Source organism: Morus notabilis, unplaced genomic scaffold, assembly GCF_000414095.1.
Source record: "Morus notabilis unplaced genomic scaffold, ASM41409v2 Scaffold523, whole genome shotgun sequence".
Classification (NCBI taxonomy): Eukaryota; Viridiplantae; Streptophyta; class Magnoliopsida; order Rosales; family Moraceae; genus Morus; species Morus notabilis.
Window position 1 is genome coordinate 232,576 of NW_010360304.1, and position 22,186 is coordinate 254,761.

Here is a 22,186-nt window from a genome sequence, read left to right on the forward strand (position 1 = left end):
AGAAACAGAGCAGTTTCTAGTGATAACCCCACCAACTTCAAACATAAACAAAAGAGCTCTTCTTCGAAAAACAAGCGGAAGAGATGCAACAAGCGAAGTTCTCTATCCGAGCAAGAGCTTGGCGCGCTACCTGAGCGTACGCTAGGGTCCTCGCCCAAGCGTACGCTCAGGTCCATTCCCGAGCTTCTAGTTGGAGTGGACTTTGACTCCGATTTTGACTTGAATCATTTGCAAAGCCGCCTTCCACATAGTGATTTGGAGAAAATTCAGACAACGTACTACATCCTTTCCAACGTCAAACTTTAGGTTCCAACCCCGAACGATTCTCCACATGTAGCACCACTTAGCGGGGTTGCAGTTTTTGCCGAATTCTTCCGATGTGGACTTCAACTTCCTATTCATCCATTCATTCGTGACTTGTTGGAAAGCTATAATCTAAGCTTAGGCCAACTTTGTCCAAATGCAATCTGACATGTCATCGCTTGCTTTGTTCTTTAGCGGAAATTAGGACTGTGTGATTTGTCAATTGCTGAGTTTAAAAGCATTTATTTGAAAAAAGATGGTCTTAAAAATAATGGATTTTTCTTCTTCCAAACAAGGCTGAACATGAAGATTATTTTCCACTGTACTGACAATGAGAAAAGTTAGAAGAAGTCGTGGTTTTTGGCTATCTCCGGTGAGGCCTCATCGCTTGAGAAAACCTTTTCCAATTCTAGCAAAGTTACACCACAAGAAGTTGAAGAAGACAAGGTCTCATCGGAGATGGCCAAAAACCACAACTCCTTCCAACTTTTCTCATTGTCAGTGCAATGGAGAATAATCTTCATGTTCGGCCTTATTTGGAAGAAGTAAAATTCAACATTTTTAGGACCATATTTTTTAAAGTAAATGATTCTAAACTCAGCAATTGACAAATCATTCATTTCTCATTTCGGTCAAAGAACAAAGTAAGTGATGGCATGTCGGATTGCATTTGGACAAAGTTGGCCTAAGCTCTTTCCAACAAGTCACGAATGAACGGATGAATAGGAAGTCGAAGTCCACATCGGAAGAATTCGGTAAAAATTACAATCCCGTTAGGTGGTGCTACATGTGGAGAGTCATTCGGGGTTGGAATGCAAAGTTCAACGTTGGAAAGAATGTGGTACGTTGTTTGAATTTTTTTTCAAATCACTCTGTGTAAGGCGGTTTTGTAAAAGATTCAAGTTAAAATTGGAATCGGAGTCCACTCCAACTATAAGTTCGGGAATGGACCCGAGGGTTTTCTCAGGTGAGGACCTAGTGTACGACTCGGGTGGTGCGCCAAGCTCTTGCTCGGATAGAGAACCTCGCTTGTTGCATCTCTTCCACTCCAACATCATCTATCATTGGTATTTACGAATAGTCATGGATAATTAGACACGAGTATAAAAATCAACAGCTAAACCTTTATTTATTTATTTATTTTTGAGATAGCTAAGGATACGTTTAGTTCATGAATTAGAATTATGTGATTAGAATCATTTTAGATTTACGTCTCTTTTTTGTGAGAGAAAATACTGTAACAAATCACGAATCATGATTTAAATCAGAGAACGAATTCCCCAATCAAACAACATCTAAACAATTTTTACTAAAGTTATTTATCTATTTTTAGTCGGTTACTTAAGTTAATTGATGATAGGTGAAAAAACTTAAAAAAAAAAAAAAAAAAAAAAAAAAAAAAAAAACCGCACCCCCCCCCCCCGCTAACTAATTGAATGAAGGTATCTTTGCGAAAGTAAAGAACTTTTGATATCCCCCCCATTGCTAACTAATTGAATGAAGGTATCTTTGCGAAAGTAAAGAACTTTTGATATCCCCCCCAATGCTAACTAATTGAATGAAGGTATCTTTGCGAAAGTAAAGAACTTTTGATATCCCCCCCAATGCTAACTAATTGAATGAAGGTATCTTTGCGAAAGTAAAGAACTTTTGATATCCCCCCCAATGCTAACTAATTGAATGAAGGTATCTTTGCGAAAGTAAAGAACTTTTGATATCCCCCCCAATGCTAACTAATTGAATGAAGGTATCTTTGCGAAAGTAAAGAACTTTTGATATCCCCCCCAATGCTAACTAATTGAATGAAGGTATCTTTGCGAAAGTAAAGAACTTTTGATATCCCCCCCAATGCTAACTAATTGAATGAAGGTATCTTTGCGAAAGTAAAGAACTTTTGATATCCCCCCCAATGCTAACTAATTGAATGAAGGTATCTTTGCGAAAGTAAAGAACTTTTGATATTTCGGGGCTGCTCTTACGAAGCAGCGCCGGTACGACTACCTCTGTATTAGGAAGGATTCAGAAATGGCGTTCTTGGGGATCGATTTCAGCTGTGCGCTCGGATCTCTCCGCCATGGCCACTTTCCTGAAAAGGACTGCTTGCTTCCTCTGATCTCCAAGCTCCTCGGCTATATCCTCGTCGCCGCTTCCACCACCGTCAAACTCCCCCAGGCTAGTAATCTCTAAGCTCTTTTTCCCTCTTCCTTCCTTTTTTGAATTTGGCGATCTGCATGGAAATTTTTTCATCGTTAATTTCGAGGTCGACTCACGACGGATCTTCATGCCACTTAATTGTTTGCCTCGTTCTAACAATGGGGGATTTCGAGAATAGGTTTTGAAATTGTTGTATTTTATAGAAACCCGAGAATTCGCTAACTCTTAAGAGGAATTTAGGTTTACAAATCTGGATGATTTTTCATGATCTATAAAGTCAATATTGGGAGGATCAGGATGTGATGCTAGGTTCGATGAATCGTGTAAATAGATGTTCAAGATTGTAGCCTTTAATTGATTACATGCTGAAAAATTAACTATTAATTGTTCTTGTAAATCTCAAATGCTTGCAGTCTAAGACTGTATAGGCATCTCTTTGAATATTTGCTGTTGTTAAGTTACAATTTGGATCGGATTAAATGAGGTTTTTGGTTGTTTTGACGCTGTAATAACTGTTTTGTAATTGTTCGCATCTACAGATAATGAAAATTTTGAAGCATGGAAGTATCAGAGGCCTTAGTGTTCTATCTTTTGAGCTTGAGGTAGTTGGTTACACCATTGCTCTTGCATATTGTTTCAACAAGGGACTTCCGTTCTCAGCTTATGGGGAGCTAGCCTTTATTTTGATTCAAGGTATTCCACCAAAATTTGTCTTTTGACTATCAATGTAGAACACGAAGGGGAATTTCTTCTTAAAGATATGAGGATGGGAAACAAAATAAAACCCAGTTGTGAGGGTAGGCAGAGATAAGATTTGATTTTCAGATGATCATGTGTGAAGGTTCCAATTGGTGAACATGAATAACCATTTTAGGCGACTAGAAGTAGTTATTATGATGTGAGTCTGGTAATGTTTTTCCGGGTTGGTTGATTATAACAACTATCTAACTGTTGTACAGTTTACAACATCTATTGTTGAGATAACCTTTAAAGGTGTTTAGATATAGATGAAGATAATAGAGCAAGATTGTGGAGTTGTTTGGGATGATCAAATTGTATGATGCATTCCAATCCTAAGTCAGTTGGAGTTTGTAGGCAGCTGGTCTTAGGTTGGACGATAAGTAGAACTTACCGCAGATTGTAAAACCTGGTGTACTAGGGTCATGAGTGTATTATTATCTATCCAAGTGTCTGCTCATGATTGTTAAATTTGTAAGGGGCTAACTTTCTCTTCTTGTCTGTTACAGCAATAATTTTGGTTGCCATAATCTACTATTTCTCTCAACCTGTTGGTTTGACAACATGGGCCAGAGCACTATTGTATCCTGCTTGCTCATTGATTAAACTTGTTTTGTGAGTTTCTGTGTTATTCTTGTTTTCTGGATTTTGGGTTTCATCGTCAAATTCTTAATATGATTTTCTAGATATTGTGCTGTGGCACCAACCATCTTGGCTGGTCAAATCAATCCCGTTCTCTTTGAAGCTTTATATGTAAGTAGCTTTCACTGTCCAGCTGTGAGCTATTAATATATTATTGGCATTTTGCACTTGTTGACGGTGGAATTTCATCAACAAGATTACGCTGGATTACATCTCGGTGGTCCGTTGGATAACCGGCCAAAACTTGTTATATACTTGGATTTGTGCCACTGACTGTGTTTGTTTTTTAGGTATATTGTAAGATGTATTGATTTGTTGTTAGAACGGAAGTAAAGAGACACACAAATTTATAGTGATTCACTCTATTAAAAAAGAGCTACATCCATTGGTTCTTTGTATTTCTTCTTTTGTGCTTTTAAGATTGTCAGAATATCAATTGGGAGAAAAAGTTAATTATTTCATATGGCCAATAGGTTACAAATAGGCTCAGATATATACACGGCTGCAGCCTAAAGAATAGGAATGAAATCTCTACAAAATAGGAAACTATCTAAACAAAATATACACTTAACAGAATCGCGTAGAAATCAGGAAATCACACATAATCCTCTATAGTCACACGGTTTTCTAATAAGGCCGCATAATTCAACACTCCCCCTCAAGCTAGTGAATGTATATCCTTCATTCTCAGCTTGCTGACAATGTCTCGAAATGCTGTGCCAGACAGTCCCTTTGTAAGCACATCCGCTAGTTGATCTTTTGTTGAAACAAACGGAGTGCATATCAACCCACTGTCAAGTTTCTCTTTGATAAAGTGTCTGTCAAATTCAATGTGCTTCGTTTGATCATGTTGAACAAGATTATGAACAATACTGATTGGTGATTTGTTGTCGCAGTATAGTTTCATTGGTCCTTCCCATTTTATCTTCAAATCATCAAGAACTATCTTCAACCATAGTAGTTCGCATATTCCCATTGCCATAGACCTAAACTCGGATTCTGCACTTGATCTTGCCACCACGTTTTGCTTCTTACTCCTCCACGTTACAAGATTTCCACCTAGGAAAGTACAATAGCCTGAAGTTGACCTCCTATCAACCAATGATCCTGCATAATCCGCATCTGTATAGGCCTCCAGTGCCATACCTTCTCCTTTCTTGAATAAAATACCTTTTCCAGGATTGCCCTTCAAGTATTGCAAGATTTTATGAACAGCCCTAAGATGGGACTCTTTAGGATTGTGCATGAATTGGCTAACAATACTCACTGCAAATGCAATATCTGGTCTAGTATGTGCCAAATAGATCAACCTCCCAACAAGTCTCTGATAGGAGCCTCTATCCACCACAGGATCCTCTGGAGCATCACATAGTCCATGATTGAATTCAATGGGTGTGTCAACCGGCTTACAGCCCAACTTCCCTGTTTCCTTTAGTAAGTCAAGCACGTACTTCTGTTGAGAGATAAAGATCCCTTGCTTTGAATGTGCCACTTCAATGCCTAGGAAGTATTTTAATTTTCCAAGTTCCTTGATATCAAATTCTTTGAGAAGACGTCGCCTTAAGTCGTTCATCTCTTCCGCATCATTTCCCGTCACTATAATATCATCTACATACACCAACAAAGCTGTCACTCCCCCTGAGTTAGAGTGTCTCACAAATAGAGTATGATCACCTTGACTCTGTTTATATCCCAAGGTAGTCATTACCTTGGTGAATCCTCCAAACCAAGCTCTCGGTGATTGTTCGAGTCCGTAGAGAGCCTTTTTTAATTTACACACCATGCCCTCTTTAGATTCAAACCCAGGAGGAACCTCCATATAAATTTCCTCTTCTAGGTCACCGTGGAGAAAAGCATTCTTGACATCAAACTGTTGTAGGTTCCACCCAAAATTAGCAGCTAACAACAGAAAAACTCGTACTGTGTTCATCTTCGCAACTGGAGCAAACGTCTTTACATAATCAATACCGTAGGTTTGAGTGTACCCTTTAGCAACCAACCTTGCCTTGTATCTTTCTACATAACCGTCAGACTTGTACTTCACAGTGAAAATCCATCTACATCCAACTAATTTCTTCCCTTTTGGCAATCCGACCAACTCCCATGTCTTGTTCTTTTCCAGAGTCTCCATCTCCACTTTCATAGCATCCTCCCACTTCTTGTCCCTTAATGCCTCAGATAAACTTCTCGGAATGGGTATTGTATGAAGGTTGCTAAGAAAGGCTCTATGGCTTTGGGATATGTTTTGATAAGTCATGAACAAGTATAACGGGTGTTTTGTGCAAGTTCTGGTTCCTTTCCTAAGAGCAATTGGTAGTTCAACATCACTTGGTTCTTCATGTTCTTTTACGGGTTCAATGGGCTCAGCTGATGGTATGATAATTTCAGTATGTCTGGAAGGAATTTCGGGAGTCATAACAGTAGTACGAATAGGAGATTGTACCTGTACCGATCGAAAGACTAGGATTTTCTTCCTGGAATAAACCTGCAGTGGTTAAATATTGTCTTGTTTCCCCTTATCTTTCATCATTCCATAAGGCGTGGGTGACTCAACCGATGGTGTAGACTTAGAAGGAGTGGACTGAACAAGTGGCTGTACAGGTGGTGAAACAGACTCAACTGGAGACTCAGGAAAATCGGGCTAACTAGGAAAATCAAGGAGAGAGAGGTCCTTTGCTCTATCTTCACTTAAGGTCTCCCCCTGAAGATACGACTGCTGGAAAAAGGACTCATTCTCGACAAAAGTAACATCAGCCGAGACATAAAATTTCCTAGTAGGTGGATGGAAGCATTTGTACCCCGTTTGTGTAGAAGAATATCCTATGAAAATGCACCGAACAGCGCGAGGATCAAGTTTCCCTCGGTTTTGTGAATGGACATGGACAAATGCAACACTGCCAAAAATTCTAGGAACAAGATTATTGGAAATGTCGCAGTTTGGAAAAAATTTAGTGAGAATTGTAACTGGACTTTGGAACTCAAGGACTCGAGTTGGAAGTCTATTAATAAGATGGGCAGCTGTCAAAACGGCTTCCCCCCAATATTGTTTAGGAACATTTTTGTGGAACAATAATGCTCTTATGATATCTAAAACATGACCATTTTTACGTTCGGCTACTCCATTTTGTTGAGGAGTACTAACACAAGAAGACTCATGAATAATCCCTTCTTTTTAAAAAAATGGGGAAAGAATCTGATTGAAATAATCTTTGGCATTGTCAGAACGAAATCGCTGAATTCTCACATCAAATTGAGTTTTGATCATGTTGTAAAAATTGGGAAAAATACTACTGACATCCGATTTGTGTTTCAGGAGATAAATCCATGTTACTCGGGTACAATCATCAATAAACGAAACAAACCACTTAGCACCAGAAACATTTGGAACTGTAGAAGGTCCCCAGATATCACTATGAATGAGAGAAAAAGGAATAAGTGTTCTTGTATTACTTATTAGAAAGGAAGCACGTTTATGCTTGGCAAGTTCACAATCATTACAATAAAACATTTCAATCGTAGACTCTTTGAATAACATAGGAAACATTAACTTAAGGACACTAAAAGACGGATGACCTAGACGACGATGATAAAGCCAAACTTTATCTTTATTTGACATAACTGACTCAGAAAGGAATGATGTAGATAGGGAATTCTCAACATTAGTTCTTCCACTTTGGGCTTCCAGGTAGTAAGGCCGTCCCTCTCACTAGCACGTCCAATCATCCTCCTCGTGTCATGTTCCTGAAATACACAATATGAGGGAAAAAATGTTACACTGCAATTGAAGTCTTTGGTAAGCTTTTGAATGGAAATGAGGTTTGCAAAAAGTTTTGGAACATGAAGAACATTTTTAAGTGTGAGAGTCGTTTATATAAATGTCCCCCTGACCGGCTATAGTAGTAATAGAACCATCAGCTATAGTTATTTTCCTATTGCTAGAACAAGGAGTATAGGAAATGAAAAACTTGGAGGAATAGGTCATGTGATCACTGGCTCCGGAATCAATCACCCACATCTTTGAAGAAATTTTTTCTGAGACATTAGCAACACAAGAGGAAGAAGAGATACCTGAAAACACCAATGAACATGTACCTGCCGAGGAAGATTTCTCAAGGGATCCCAACAACATCTTCAACTTATCAATCTCTTCTTTGTCGAATCCTGAAATTGAATTCTGTGATCCCTCTTCATTGCCCGAAGAACTGTGAGCCACATGTGCTTGTCCTTGCTCGTTTGTAGCAGAATTCATGTTCATATTTGGAGGTCTCCCATTCAATTGCCAGCAATTTTCCTTAGTGTGTCGATGTTTCTTGCAATACGAACACCACAAGGAATCTTTGTTGGATTGTCTCGAGGATACAGCCTGTCTGTTTTCCTCCTTTTGGCGTTGTTCCGAGCCAAAATATCGTACAGCCTTTCTATTATCCTCCTTTTGGCGTTGTTCTAAGCCAAAACTCCTTGTGTTATTAGCCTTTGACACCAAGGCTGAACTCTCCACAGTGTGCGCTTCAATCATAACCCCTCTTCTTCCTTCTTCATCAAGGACAAGAGCAATTGTCTCGTTCAATGTTGGCAGATCATCCTTGCCGAGTATCTGTACCCGTACAGCATCAAACTCCACATTCAATCCTGCGAGAAGATCATAGATTCTTCCCTTTTCAGCAAATCTTTTAAGAATGGCTGCATCTTCAGTGCACTTCATTTGAATGCATTGGTAATGATCCATCTCTTGCCAAAGACCTTTCAAAAGATTAGAGTATTCTGTGATTGACCGATTTTCCTGCTTGGTGGCTGAGATTTTGGTCTTGATTTCATAAATCTGGGCAGCATCGTTGACTTTTGAGTAGGTTTCTCTCATGGCATCCCATATCTCCTTCGTCGTACTCAAATACATACATGTGTCACTGATTTCGAGCAGCATAGAGTTCCATAACCAAGACATCACAAGTGAGTCCTGTTCATCCCAAGCATCAAACTTAGGGTCTCCCTGTTGCCCATTACCGAGCAAATGACTCAGTTTGCCTCTTCCCTTAAAAAATGTGCGAACCAATTGAGACCAACTTAAGAAAATTCTTTCCATTTAATCTGTAAGCAGCCTGAATATTCTGCAAATCCCCTGTAGACGAGTTGATGTTGCTCTCGGTCGAGGAAATCACAGAAGACTCGATCGTGTTGCTGGTTGCAGATGCGTCTGTCATGGTGCTTGGATAGATCGTTCACATTTTAGAGGGTGATTGTAGAAAAGAAGGAATAAATGGTTGGTCTTACAATAAAAGGATTCAAGCGGACAGCGAGCAGTAACAAGGCTGAGGAATGATGCTGAAATCGCAGTTTGAAGCAGGCTGAATGAAGCAGAAAGAATCGAGAAGAAAAAACCCAGAAAAGAGCCTAGGGCTCTGATACCATGTCAGAATATCAATTGGGAGAAAAAGTTAATTCTTTCGTACGGCCAATAGGTTATAAATAGGCTCAGATATATACACGGCTGTAGCCTAAAGAATAGGAATGAAATCTCTACAAAATAGGAAACTATCTAAATAGAATATACACTTAACAAAATCTCCTAGAAATCAGGAAATCACACATAATCCTCTAGTCACACGGTTTCCTAATAAGGTCACATAATTCAACACTCCCTCTCAAGCTGGTGAATGTATATCCTTCATTCCCAGCTTACTGACAATGTCTCGAAATGTTGTGCCAGGCAGTCCCTTTGTAAGCACACCCGCTAGTTGATCTTTTGTTGAAACAAACGGAGTGCATATCAACCCACTGTCAAGTTTCTCTTTGATAAAGTGTATGTCAACTTCAATGTGCTTCGTTCGATCATGTTGAACAGGATTATGAGCAATACTGGTTGCTGATTTGTTGTCACAGTATAGTTTCATTGGTCCTTCCCATTTTATCTTCAAATCATCAAGAACTATCTTCAACCATAGTAGTTCGCATATTCCCATTGCCATATACCTAACCTCGGATTCTGCACTTGATCTTGCCACCACGTTTTGCTTCTTACTCCTCCACGTTACAAGATTTTCACCTAGGAAAGTACAATAGCCCGAAGTTGACCTCAGACGTAATCTAGGGATTTCCCCTTGTCCCCTCAGAGGCATTTCTTGGGACATGGACCCATATTCATGTGGTCTGCCCTCTGCGCCTGCACTATATTTCACAGGGCACGACCTCTGCTTCGGTCGACCCCCTCATGGCACCGCTTCTGCTACGAATACATCACGCAAGCCTCGACTGTATGTAGTGTCGACGGTTGTATGAATCGTCCCATACAGTCGGCCTTTTCATCAGATGGCGGAGGGGGAAATGAGCTCTAGGCGTCGACGGCTACCTGACGTGGCGGGTTTTGGGCCACGTGGAGCATGGTCGTCATCCGACGTGTTAACGCATATTTTCTCACACAATAGCTACCCCCCAGGTCGAGGCTTTTCTTTGGACTGCCTCGAGCTAGGCTGGGATTTGCCCTGGCCTTTCCGTTTGCTTCGGATGTGGGAGCCTAACTCCAAGCCTCCCTTGTAATGATGGCTATGGCGCTTCGAAGCCCCTCGAGAAGTGCAAACATCGCGTCGGTTCGATCGCCATGCTGACGTGGTCTTTCATTTAAACGGACGAATCTGGGCCATTAGATCGTGTCTCTTCAGCTTCCTGCCTTCTCCCCAACCGTCGGATTGAATCCCTCTGTTTCTGCCGTTGGATGTATACTTACCTCATCGGACGGCTGGGGGTCGAGGGCTTTCGTGCTTGTTCTAAATCATCTCGAAACTAGTGGGGGTGCTAGAACCTGGTTTTAGTGTTTTTCGCTTTGTTCTAAACTGGCCATGAGAGTTTCGAGTGGACCTAGATTCTTATTTGGCTTTCTGGGTTTATTTGAATTGTCGACACTGTGTTTAAATCGTCGTCGTCTAGTTCTTGTTTAGGTTAGGATCATCGTTGTCTATTTGAACTTTCGTCGTTTTAGCCTTAACTTTTACTCGACTAAGCTTTTTTTTTTTTTTTACAACTTTAGGCGCCGAACAAATTTCCTCTCCCCTCTCGACTTATAGAATATTGACTTTAGATTTTTCCTTCACAGTAATGACACCTAGAAGAATTAAACGTCGAGGGGGATCATCGTCCGTGCCTCTTGTGAGGCCGGATCATTCTCCAGCCGTCGAGTCTTCCTCCCTCTCTACCAACATCGATCCAATTTTAAGGGTGATCGGGGACTATATCCCTGACCCTCGGGACGATGAGGACAGCGTCGACCGCCTGGTCGAAGGCGAGCCAGACGAGGGGGAGTCTTCCACGTCTAACGCCTCCGACTCCTTGGTCGGCGGTGTTATCTATGGCTATAGTGGACGACACTTTGGTGTCCCCGTGGCATCAGTAGGGGCAGATAAGGAGCAGCCATCCTTCACAGCCGACTTCATGGTGCCGAAGACACGGCAGAGAGACATCGTCCGTGCGTACAAGGAGGGACGCGTGGATGGCCGATGGTTCGAGTACCTATTCCCGGACCCCAACTTCAGGGCAAGCCTACCGTCCCCGGGGTATCTATCTGTCTATACCCGGGCCTTCACGGCGGGGATGATACTTCTCATCCACCCGTTCGTGAAGGACCTCTGTGAACTTCATGGCATCTCCCCCACATAGTTGGCCCTAAATTTTTGGTATATCTTCTCTGGCATGTAAGTTTTTTGGGACCAAAGGTTTGACGTGGATCTGCCTTTAGACGAATTTCTTTTTGTATATAAACTTTGCCAGGTCCCTAAGTGCGATGGCTGGTATTTTTTGGATAGTTACGGGCGATCCAAGCCCGTTTTAGGAAAACTAATAAAGAGGTTGCCCTCGACGTCCCATGCCTGGAAGCCAATGTTTTTCATGGTCAAGGGTATGTTCGACGTTCACCTGGCTGATAAACCTTTTAAGCGCCTAGGCGTGCAGACATCTTTCAGGACGTTGAATAAGTATCCTCGGCCGCATATTATACAGCTAACATCATGTTTTTACACCGTTGACCTCATATCTTTCTGCGCAGTTCCCCAGGACCGCCCTTAACTTTTTGGGAATCGGCTAGTAAAGGTGACGAAAGTCTTCAGCTTCCCAGAAAGGGATCGTCATATCAACGCTCTGTTGACGCGGGAGAATCTAAGAAGCTCCGGCCTTCTGCATTCGCTCCCTGACCCTGCAAACACCAACGCGGTCAAGGACTTATTCTATTTTACAGCTGGAGGTTAGTGTCTTCCCCTTGCACTTGATTCATTCTCATCTGTCGTCTGTCTAATTACTTGACTTTGATTGTGATGCAGAGATGAAGACCTTGCAGCTGCGAGTTCCGGGCGACAAGGGGTGCTCAAAGAAACAGAGGCCTCGCGAGAGATCGAGTGAAACCGCCGAGGCCTCAACCTGCGGCGGAGCCTACGATAACTCAGGAAACACCGAGGCCCAAGAGGCCTCGCCCGGCTGAAACGCCAGGGGTGGAGGCTGAGCCAGCGCCGATTATTGATATAACTGATGCTCCTGAGGCTTCCCCGCCCAGGGAACGCCTGTTGCTTCATGGGATAAGGGTTCTGGATCCGCAGTTCATCGTCCCTGATGTCCCCCCGGCTCAGATTGAGGCGACTCCACTGGGGAACTACGCAGAAAGATATGAGGTCAGCGGTGTAAAAGCATGATGTCAGCTGTATAATATGCAGTCGAGGATACTTATTCAACGTCCCAAAAGATGTCTGCACCCCTAGGCGCTTAAAAGGTTTATCAACCGGGTGGACGTCGAACATACCCTTGACCATGAAAAACATTGGCTTCCAGGCATGGGACGACAAGGGCAACCCCTTTATTAGTTTTCCTAAAACGGGCTTGGATTGCCCGTAACTACCTAAAAAATACCAGTTGTCGCACTTAGGGACCTGGCAAAGTTTATATACAAAAAGAAATTCGTCCAAAGACAGATCCACGTGAAACCTTTGGTCCCAAAGAACCCACATGCCGGCGAAGATATATCAAAAATTTGGGGCCAGCTGTGTGGGCGAGATCCCGTGGAGTTCGCAGAGGCCCTTCACGAACGAATGGATGGGAAGTGTCATCCCCGCCGTGTAGGCCCGGGTATAGACAGATAGATACCCCGGGGCCGGTAGGGTTGCCCTGAAGTTGGGGTCCGGGAGGAGGTACTCGAACCATCGACCATCCACGCGTCGCTCCTTGTATGCATGGACGATGTCTCTCTGCCGTGTCTTCGGCACCATGAAGTCGGCTGTGAAAGACGGCCGCTCCTCATCCGCCCCCGTTGATGCCACGGGGACACACCAAAGTGTCGTCCGCTGTAGCCAGAGATAACACCGCTGACTAAGGAGTCGGAGGCTCTAGACATGGAAGGCTCCCCCTTTTTTGGCTCGCCTTTGACCAGGTGGTCGATGCTGTCCTCATCATCTCGAGGGTCAGAGATATAGTCCTCGACCTCCTTCAAAATCGAATCCTAGTTGGTAGAGAGGGAGGAAGACTCGACAGCTAGAGAAGGATCCGGCCTCACAAGAGGCACGGACGATGATCTCCCTCGACGTTTAATCCTTCTAGGTGCATTACTGTGAATGAAAAATCTAAGGTCAATTTCCTATAAGTCGAGAGGGGAGAGGAAATTAGTTTGGCGCCTAAAGTTGTAAAAAAAAAAAAAGCTTAGTCGAGTAAAAGTTAAGGCTAAAACGACGACAGTTCAAATAGGCAACGATGATCATAACCTAAACATGAACTAGATGACGACGATTCAAACACAGCGTCGACAATTCAAATAAACCCAGAGAGTCAAATAAGAATCCAGACCCACTCGAAACTTTCACGACCAGTTCAGAACATAGCGAAAAACATCAAAATCAGGTTCTAGCACCCCTATTACGCCATTTTTCAACCATTCCCCCCCTCTCAAGAAATTCACTGCAAGTTCAAACAAAAGAATAAACATACAGACATCAAAATAGGGAGGATGAATGCTTACCAGAAAATCAGGAGCGAGAGAAGCGCAAGAACTGAGGTGAACTTCGCCAAAGATTCGCGGGTTTGCAAGAGGAGAGTATGAAGAACGGTCCTGGAGAAATTTTGGCAGAATTTCGTCTTAGTTTCTAGATGATTTGGAACAAGCATGAAGAGATTACTTATAGTAACGGAAAGCCGTCGACCCCCAGCCGTTCGATGAGGTAAGTATACATCCAACGGTGGAAACAGAGGGACTCAATCCGACGGGGAGAAGACGGGAAGCTGAAGAGACACGATCCAACAGCCAAGATTCGTCCGTTTAAATGAAAGACCACGTTAGCATGGCGATCGAACCTACGCGACGTTTGCACTTCTCGAGGGCTTCAAAGCGCCAGAGCCATCATTACAAGGGAGGCTCGGAGTTAGGCTCCCACACCCAAAGCAAACGGAAAGGCCAGAGCAAATCCCAACCTAGCTCAAGGCAGTCTGAAGAAAAGTCTCGACCTGGTGGGTAGCTGTTGTGTGGGAAAATAAAATATGCGTTGACACGTCGGATGACGACCATGCTCCACGTGGCCCAAATCCCGCCACTTCAGGTAGCCATTGACGCCTAGAGCTCATTTTCTCCGCCGCCATCTGATGAAAAGGCCGACCGTATGGGACGATTCATACAACCGTCGACACTAGATACAGTCAAGGCCTGCATGATGTGCAGCAAAAGCGGCGCCATGAGGAGGTCGACCAAAGCAAAGGTCGCACCCTGTGAAGTATAGTGTAGGCGCAGAGGGCAGACCGTATGAATATGGGTCCGCGTCCCGAGAAAGGCCTCTGAGGGGACAAGGGGAAATCCCTAGGTTACGTTTAGGTTTGGAGAATGTCAGTAGCACAGGAATGATTACTTGCTCATAAACTGCCTAGAATGGACCAATGAAAAATCATAGAGGATCCGCAGAGCCGCATTAGTGGACAAAGTGGGTGTGTGAACAGTCTAAAAGGTGCTGAGAAACTACAGTCTAGGCAGGTAGGATAATAGGCTACTTGAGAGAAACTATCAGAAAAACCCCTTATGACAGTCCGCCCCAAAGGGATCCATATGCAGTTTGTAAGCTATAAAAAGGGCAAGGCCCTAGAGAGTTTTTTTTTGTAATCTTAAAAGCACAAAAGAAGAAATACAAAGAACCAGTGGATGTAGTTCTTTTTTATAGAGTGAACCACTATAAATTCGTGTGCCTCTTTACTTCCGTTCTAACAACAAATCAATACATCTTACAATGTGCCTCAAAAACAAAAACACAGTCAGTGGCATAAATCCAAATATATAACAAGTTTTGGCCGGTAACCCAACGGACCACCGAGAGGTAATTTGGCGTAATCTTGTTGACGAAATTCCACCGTCAACAGCACTGTTAAACCTTTTTCTTATTTCATGTATTCTCTCGGATCTAGGCTTTTGTTACTTTTCTGAATTTTTAGGTTATTTGCTTCAAACCTTCCTTATGTGTATTGTGAATTGATCTGTTACAGGCATCCCAGCATGCAATATTTCTTTTTGCCAGGCTCCCTCAGATATGGAAAAACTTTTCTGTAAGTTGTTTTTTTCTTTTTTTAATTATGAGTGAAACTTTTCCTTATGTTGAAATATTTTGAATTTGTTACCTTATTAAACTGGAGGTCGTTGTTAATCAACTTTTAATATAATTATTAGTGCATTTCTGCCATTCAATTATTGCAACTATTTAGTCAATTTTGGTATGGAATCACTTCTGTTGAGATTATGGATTCTGTACCCCCCCTTGTCTTTTTTATAGTGTTCACAGTGAATAATTATCTTCTGGACAGAATAAAAGTACAGGAGAGCTCAGCTTCTTGACGTGTTTAATGAATTTTGGAGGCTCCTCGGGTGAGTTAAACTTGTTAATGCAACTTAAGGTAGTAGTGTGAAGGGGAAAAAAATAAGTTTATTTTAATTCTTTATCTTGCAGTGAGAGTTTTTACCAGCCTCCAGGAAAAAGCACCACAAAGCGGTATCCTTATCTCTTTATTGTTGTTATAGTCGTTTATATTCAATCTTCATTTCATGTGTTCTTATGACACCTCTTTGGAAAAGAAAGGTGATCATTTGCTTATTAGAAATTAGAAAGCTGTTGTTCTAAGTGTAAGCTAAGCAGCATATCACTTCTCTCTGCCAATATGTGTGTGTGTGTACTAGCACTATTATAGTGGTATAATATTGAACGGGGAAAAAATTGAGGAAAAAAGAAGAGGAACTAGATCAATGTGTGTTTATTGCTTATAATAAGTAGCGATTGTTTGTTTTAGAGCATTCTAGAAAGTAGAACCTCTTCTTGTCGTTAGTTTATTTGTCTTATTTCTCTTGTTCTTGATTCACGCTGGTTTATAGGTGCTTTTTCTTTTTCTTTTTGACATACAAGATGCTCTTCTTAGGTACCATCTAGCATTCAAATTTCAAGTTAAAATAAATTATTCACGTCTTCTTGTGCCATAGTGTATGATCTTTAGCATTTACTGATTCTAGGCTATAGATTCTATGCACACAATGTGCGCTGTTTTGCTACTGGACAATTTTGTTTATTTCAGATAATCTATCCAGTATGCATGTTTATGTTTTACGTGCTATAATTCAAAAACTTGCTATCCTTAATTATTTTCCTTAGTTGTCTTGGGCTCAGTAATTGGTATGGCTACGAATGGTAGCCTTCTGAGTCAGATAATCATCTTCAGAAACAAAAAGCCAGAAGCTGGAAAAGAGAAGAAGAGGGAGTAAGAAGAATGGGGTATATGTTATACGCAAAGGTACCAGAATCGCGGTTAGGGAGCTAGCGTTGGAAGTCCTATTGTTGCTTAACGGGGACTTATGTCATCCTCAAAACTACTCTTCTATGCTTTTAGTTTCATTCAAGACAGAACAAGTTGCTTATTCAAAAAAGAAAGGAAAAAAAAAAAAAGACAGAACAGGTTGCAACAGAGGTTGTTAATGAGACCTTAGTTTTAGTCACTAATAAGTAGAATGGAATAGGCTACAGTTATCTATCATTTGTTTCCTGGCACGTTGGAGATTTCTTATAGTGAAGTTTTAGTCGAAGCTAACTGCATATCTACTTTTCTTGTTTTTACTGGAAATTGTCTTTCTTTTGGGTCCCACTGAAATTATTAGATGTTACCATGCTTGTATGGTTTTGATATTTTCGAGTGGATATTTACATGATTGTTGCTCAGTGATGGGACTGGTTCTTGATGCAAGGGCTATGGAATACTTCTTTGAGCCTTTTCAGCTTTGTGTCGTTGTAGGGGAGAAAACCAGACATTGGGTAACGTTGAAGTTACGGAGTGAAAATTCATTAAAAATGCAGTTATTTGGGTGGTTGAAAATTGGCTAAAAAACCAATTTGAAAAAAGAAAAAATTTGCAGATTGATGCGATATTGCCTGCCCTATGTTAGGACTAATAGCAAAGTATGAAAAGTGTTAATACTTGACACTGTCAAATAAGATGGTACAATTCTAAATCGGCCTAGATTCACTCGTTGTTAAGAGTATCGACCAAAACCCTTCCATTTTGTGCCATTTTTATCATGATACTGGGCAATGCACTCCATATATTGAGAAAATGAGACCACAATGTCCTCACTAACGATCTTCAACTCCAACATATGTATGAGGAACTCCCAAGATATCATGTAGCCAACAGATGAGAGAGATGGACCGCATCGGAATGCGGATGGAGCAATTAGACCATGTGATAATTTCGGTATAAAGTGCATCAAAATCATGAGAGCCAGCGGCAGGAAAAATCATAATACTACTGTGCCTGTTATGATTGCCCAGAACTCAACAAATTAAAGGCTCGAGTAACCAACAAGGATCATAAAAGGACCGTAGTAATCAAATCGAAAATATTCACAGGTTTGATGCCATGCCACATAAATGTTGTCTCATCGATGAGCTTCCACGTGTGTGTGCATGTACGTATGTGTCTAAGAAGAATACAAGAAACAAGTAATAAATTATCACAGGGATGCAAGACAATTTGAAAAATAAAATTATGGCAATGATTAAATGAAACATTGAAGGCACCACCAAATAGCAATTAAATACCAATAAATGATATCTACTATACTCAATGTCAAATTTAGCATAAAACATAATTTTGTGTTCAACATAATTTTGTGTTATACATAATTGTGTTAGACTATTTTTATTGCAAATGTTAATATTAATGATATATTTAACATAAAAAAGTAAAGGATATATTTGATATATTATTTTATACCGTGCTTTTCTGTACATCAATTTTTTGTCATGAATATTAAGCTTTAGAATTTGAAAAACTAAACTTTTAATTTTAAAAATAATTATAAATGACAATATTGTACTAATTAAAAAAAACAAAGTCGTAAGTCAAGAACTAATAGCAATCAAATACTAAAAATTTGACGTATGCCGTAGTTGATGGCACCAAATATAACATATGCAGGAAAAAAGAAAGGCATTATATTCGAAATTGATTTTCCAACTCAAAAAGCCTCTAAATTCCATGCGCATACATTGCTATTGAAAACTGAAGATCAAAGAAGTTAGAAACACTCGACTCTAGAGACTAGAAAAGGTTAAGGTGATTCAGTATCTGCTGATCATTTAGTATTCAGGATATCAGCCAAGGCCAACATATTTCATGCAATGACATGTTCGAAACTCGATTCACCGACAACCGTATTTCCACACCACCAAATCCAGCTTCTCAGGCAGTAACTGGACAAGATAATGGGTTTCTCACCAATTAAACAAGACTAAAAATCTAAAAGCCAGAAATCATAGCAGGTCTTACAAGTAATGAAAATCTACGCCAATTTGGCATCGAGAAAGTAGCTAGCAATAAATTTTTCACATGCTAGGAAACAATTATAATGGCTGGGTCCTTGGCATGTACAAACAAAACCATTCACAAAGCAAGGAAGCCTAATATTCACGCGATCAAAAGTGGAGAAATTCAAATGTTTTAAAAGTATACACTGATAACTATTTCAAATGCTGTGATCAAACGGTGCTAAAAAAGTAAGCTTTGACAACAAACAAATGAACAAACAAAAGCCAACAAAACTTTGTGAAAGAAGGTGTCATCTCTTTCAACTTGAAGATTCAATTCAAAAGGCAATAAACAGCACACGGCATCAAATTTTAAGTACACAAAAAGTCAGAATCAAAACAATACATCACATAAACAATGACCAAGACTAGGATTTTTTTTGGATTCTCTTCCTTTTTGTTTTGCAACTGCTGTTTTGAGTTCAACAAATTACCCACGAGAAGTGCTGCTGCTATTACCTCCCGACCACCTTCTCAAGGTGCAGGCAACTATACTCCTTCCAGACAAAAGCCCTAACCTTGACTTGAACGACATTGATCGTCCTGTACTACTCGTCCCAATATTCACAGCCGGTACTTGTGCCGGCACTGCTTCCGGGGCACGAGGTTCGGCTCCGTTTTCTTGTGCCCCACCGTCGCTGGCGCTTGCATCTTGATGTTCAGGTTCACCAGTATCCAAATTCACAGCCAATAAAGGCCTGCTCGCTCTCAACCAATCCGCGCCATCGGGGGTTACTCCTCGGCACTTCTTGACCTTCACTTTCACCAAATTGGGACACCCACTCGCCAGAGCTTCTAGCCCATTATCGGAGACCGGGCAGCTCTTGATGCAGAGCTTCTTCAATGCTATGCATTTCCCCGCAATGCACGAAATCTCGGCATCGCCAACGGTATCGCTTCCGCACAATGCCAACCTCTCTAAATTAAGGCAATTCGAGGCTAGCATTTCAAGACTTACTTTTGTAGGATTGACGCCGATCAGAACCAGTTCCTGAAGATTAGGGCAAGACTTGGCAATCGCAACCAATCCTTCGTCGCCGATGCGATTAGCCTTCCACCCGTCAATGTGAAGCTTCCTCAAGAGCTTACAGCGTTCCGCGACCGATACAAGCCCTAGATTGGTGCACTCTGGGGTCTTGACAAGATGCAGAATTTCCAGATCCAATGAATTTGAGATCGCAGCGAGGCCGAGGTCGCTCACTTGAAGCCTCTCCAGATGAATCTCGACCATTCCCGTGACTCGGTCGGCTATCATTTGAAGAAGCTTATCCCAATCGCCCGAGCACCGGAAAAGCTTCAATGTCCTCAATTTATTTGCGCCGATAATTAGGGGTCCGAAGCACTGTCCATTGTAGAGCTCCTTCAAGCAAATCGTTTTCAGAGAGGCGGCCGCCACGCCGGGCCCAATCGGTTCCACCGCGGCCACATCGGTTATTCCGCGCAGCCTCTTCACTGATAACTCCTCGAGAGACGAGCAATTATCCAACACCGCGTTCATGCCTTTGGCTCCAAAAGTGCAGGATCCGCAAGAGAGCTTCTTCAAACCCTTGCAGTTCTTCGCGAAGGCCGCCATACCGGCGTCCGTCAGTTCGCGGCAGGCGCGGAGCTTGAGGCGCGTGAGGTTCTGGCACCGGAGAGAGATGAGGACGAGCGCGTCGTCACCGATGCTCACGGATCTACGGTCGCACTTCAGCGCGAGCTTCCTAACCGCGTCGAATCGGGAGAAGAGGGAAGGGATCATGGGGAAAAGATCCGATTGGGCGTTGAGAGAAAGACGGTGACGGCTCTGTCCCTCGACCTTCAGCCATCGCCGGCATACTAGCGAGCATCGCTTCCGGTCGCCGGAGCTCAGGGACTGAAAAACGAAAGCCAAGCACTCGTCGGGAAGATCGGAGATGTAGTCGGAGACACCGTTGGTGGTGCTTACCTGCGGCGCATCTGTTTCGTCGCCTTGCATCGGGGAGATCAGGGCCGTTGATTTGGCCTTCAATCGATGGTTGTGACTGCTTTCACGGCTGCTCGGGACGGCGGCCGTCGAAGCTGACTGGCCCATCCACGACGACGTTTGAACGGACTGTTAAACTTCGCCACCTCAGCTTTCTTACCCTGGGAACCGCCGCACTGGACGAGAGCTTTGAGAGCCACTCAGAAAACCTTCCCGCAAGACTCCCTCGTGTTTCACCGAAAATTTTCAGAGACCGGACTTCAAATCTTAATACATTTTGGCTTTTTGTAGAATTTTAAAGTACCATCTTAGAAAAAAAAAAATATATATATAGCCTAGATTTTTTAACGGCTTGATTTGTTCCTAGCATCATGGTTTAAAGGTGTGTTTGGAGGATTGCTTCTAAACTCCCAAAACACTTTACACAATAAATGATATAATTATAATGTTTAGTAAAGAATGATACATAAAAGCATTTTGCACATAAATTAATGTATTTTTTAAGTTATTTTAAGAAATTATAATGTATAGCTTTTAAAATTTATTTTTACTTTTACTTTAAATAAAAGTAGTACTTTTATTAAAAACACAATAATTATTTTAAAAGTACAACAATCTCAAACTGACTCTAAGATTAAAAAGTAAAAATGCTATTCGAAATTAAGTAAAGGCTTTGTTTGGTTTTTGGTTCAAATTGTATTATTTTTAGATTGTAGAATTTAAATTGCGATTCGAACTGAATTGTATTTGAATAGTATTGAAAACTATCATTAAAATTTTGTAATGAATCTTATAAAACCTCATCATGAAATGACATATTTAAATACACAATAAAGATGAGGATTTATTCCCCTCTTCATTATGCAAATTAAAAAAATAGATATATCTTTATCAGAATTGAAATTAATAAGTTAAGACTTTTTCAGTTCGAAGTTAAAGAGTTAGAAAAAATAAAAAACAAATTGTTTTCAACTGTAGACAACAATTGAGATTATTAAATTTAAGGGGAGCTCAATCCTAAAATTAAGGATTCAAATTGAGATTAATGGTGTGAATGATTCGCATTTAATTCTCGACCAAATATCAATTTAAATCTTACACTATCATTGGAATGGAATCTTTAAATTCAAATTGTTGAAACAAACTTGAGGAAAGAATACTTAAGCGATAGGGATTTTTATTAATACTATAAATTTTTAATTATTAGATTTAATCAAAATTACATAAAGAAAAGATATAAAAAATAAAGACATGCGTTTTTTTCCCCTTAAATAAAAGAAAAACAGGTTATTGGTCGGGGTTAAAGTCGTACGAGGCAAATGGTCAAATTTAAAATGAGTAGAAGACAGTGACCATTCAGGTGGTAAGTGTGACAACCATAGACCATTCAATGTCCAAATATAAATCAAAAAATAAAAATAGATCATTAAATGTGACAATAATAATTTTTTAATTTCGTTTTTAATTTAATTTTTTCTCCTACCACGTTATTGTCTGGATAAGTGTAGTGCTGGAACTTTGGACGGGCCGCCCGCGACCGCCCGAAAAGCCCGAGGATTTGCCC

At 41.2% G+C, this 22,186-nt stretch overlaps 2 protein-coding genes across 2 annotated transcripts; one reads left to right on the top strand and one right to left on the bottom strand.

Moving 5' to 3' along the window:
- Positions 1–2,185: 2,185 nt before the first annotated feature.
- LOC21392240 (mannose-P-dolichol utilization defect 1 protein homolog 2) lies at positions 2,186–16,871 on the top strand. Its single transcript, XM_024164419.1, has 8 exons — positions 2,186–2,475; positions 2,997–3,150; positions 3,705–3,777; positions 3,882–3,948; positions 15,319–15,378; positions 15,634–15,694; positions 15,777–15,818; positions 16,470–16,871. The coding sequence occupies exons 1-8, from the start codon at positions 2,329–2,331 to the stop codon at positions 16,577–16,579; spliced, it is 714 nt and encodes a 237-aa protein (XP_024020187.1). The 5' UTR covers positions 2,186–2,328; the 3' UTR covers positions 16,580–16,871.
- A 2,041-nt stretch (positions 16,872–18,912) lies between these two features.
- Positions 18,913–20,897, bottom strand: LOC21392241 (F-box protein At1g47056). The gene has a single exon (XM_010096356.2). The coding sequence runs from the start codon at positions 20,728–20,730 to the stop codon at positions 19,108–19,110; it is 1,623 nt and encodes a 540-aa protein (XP_010094658.1). The 5' UTR covers positions 20,731–20,897; the 3' UTR covers positions 18,913–19,107.
- Between the last annotated feature and the right edge of the window lie 1,289 nt (positions 20,898–22,186).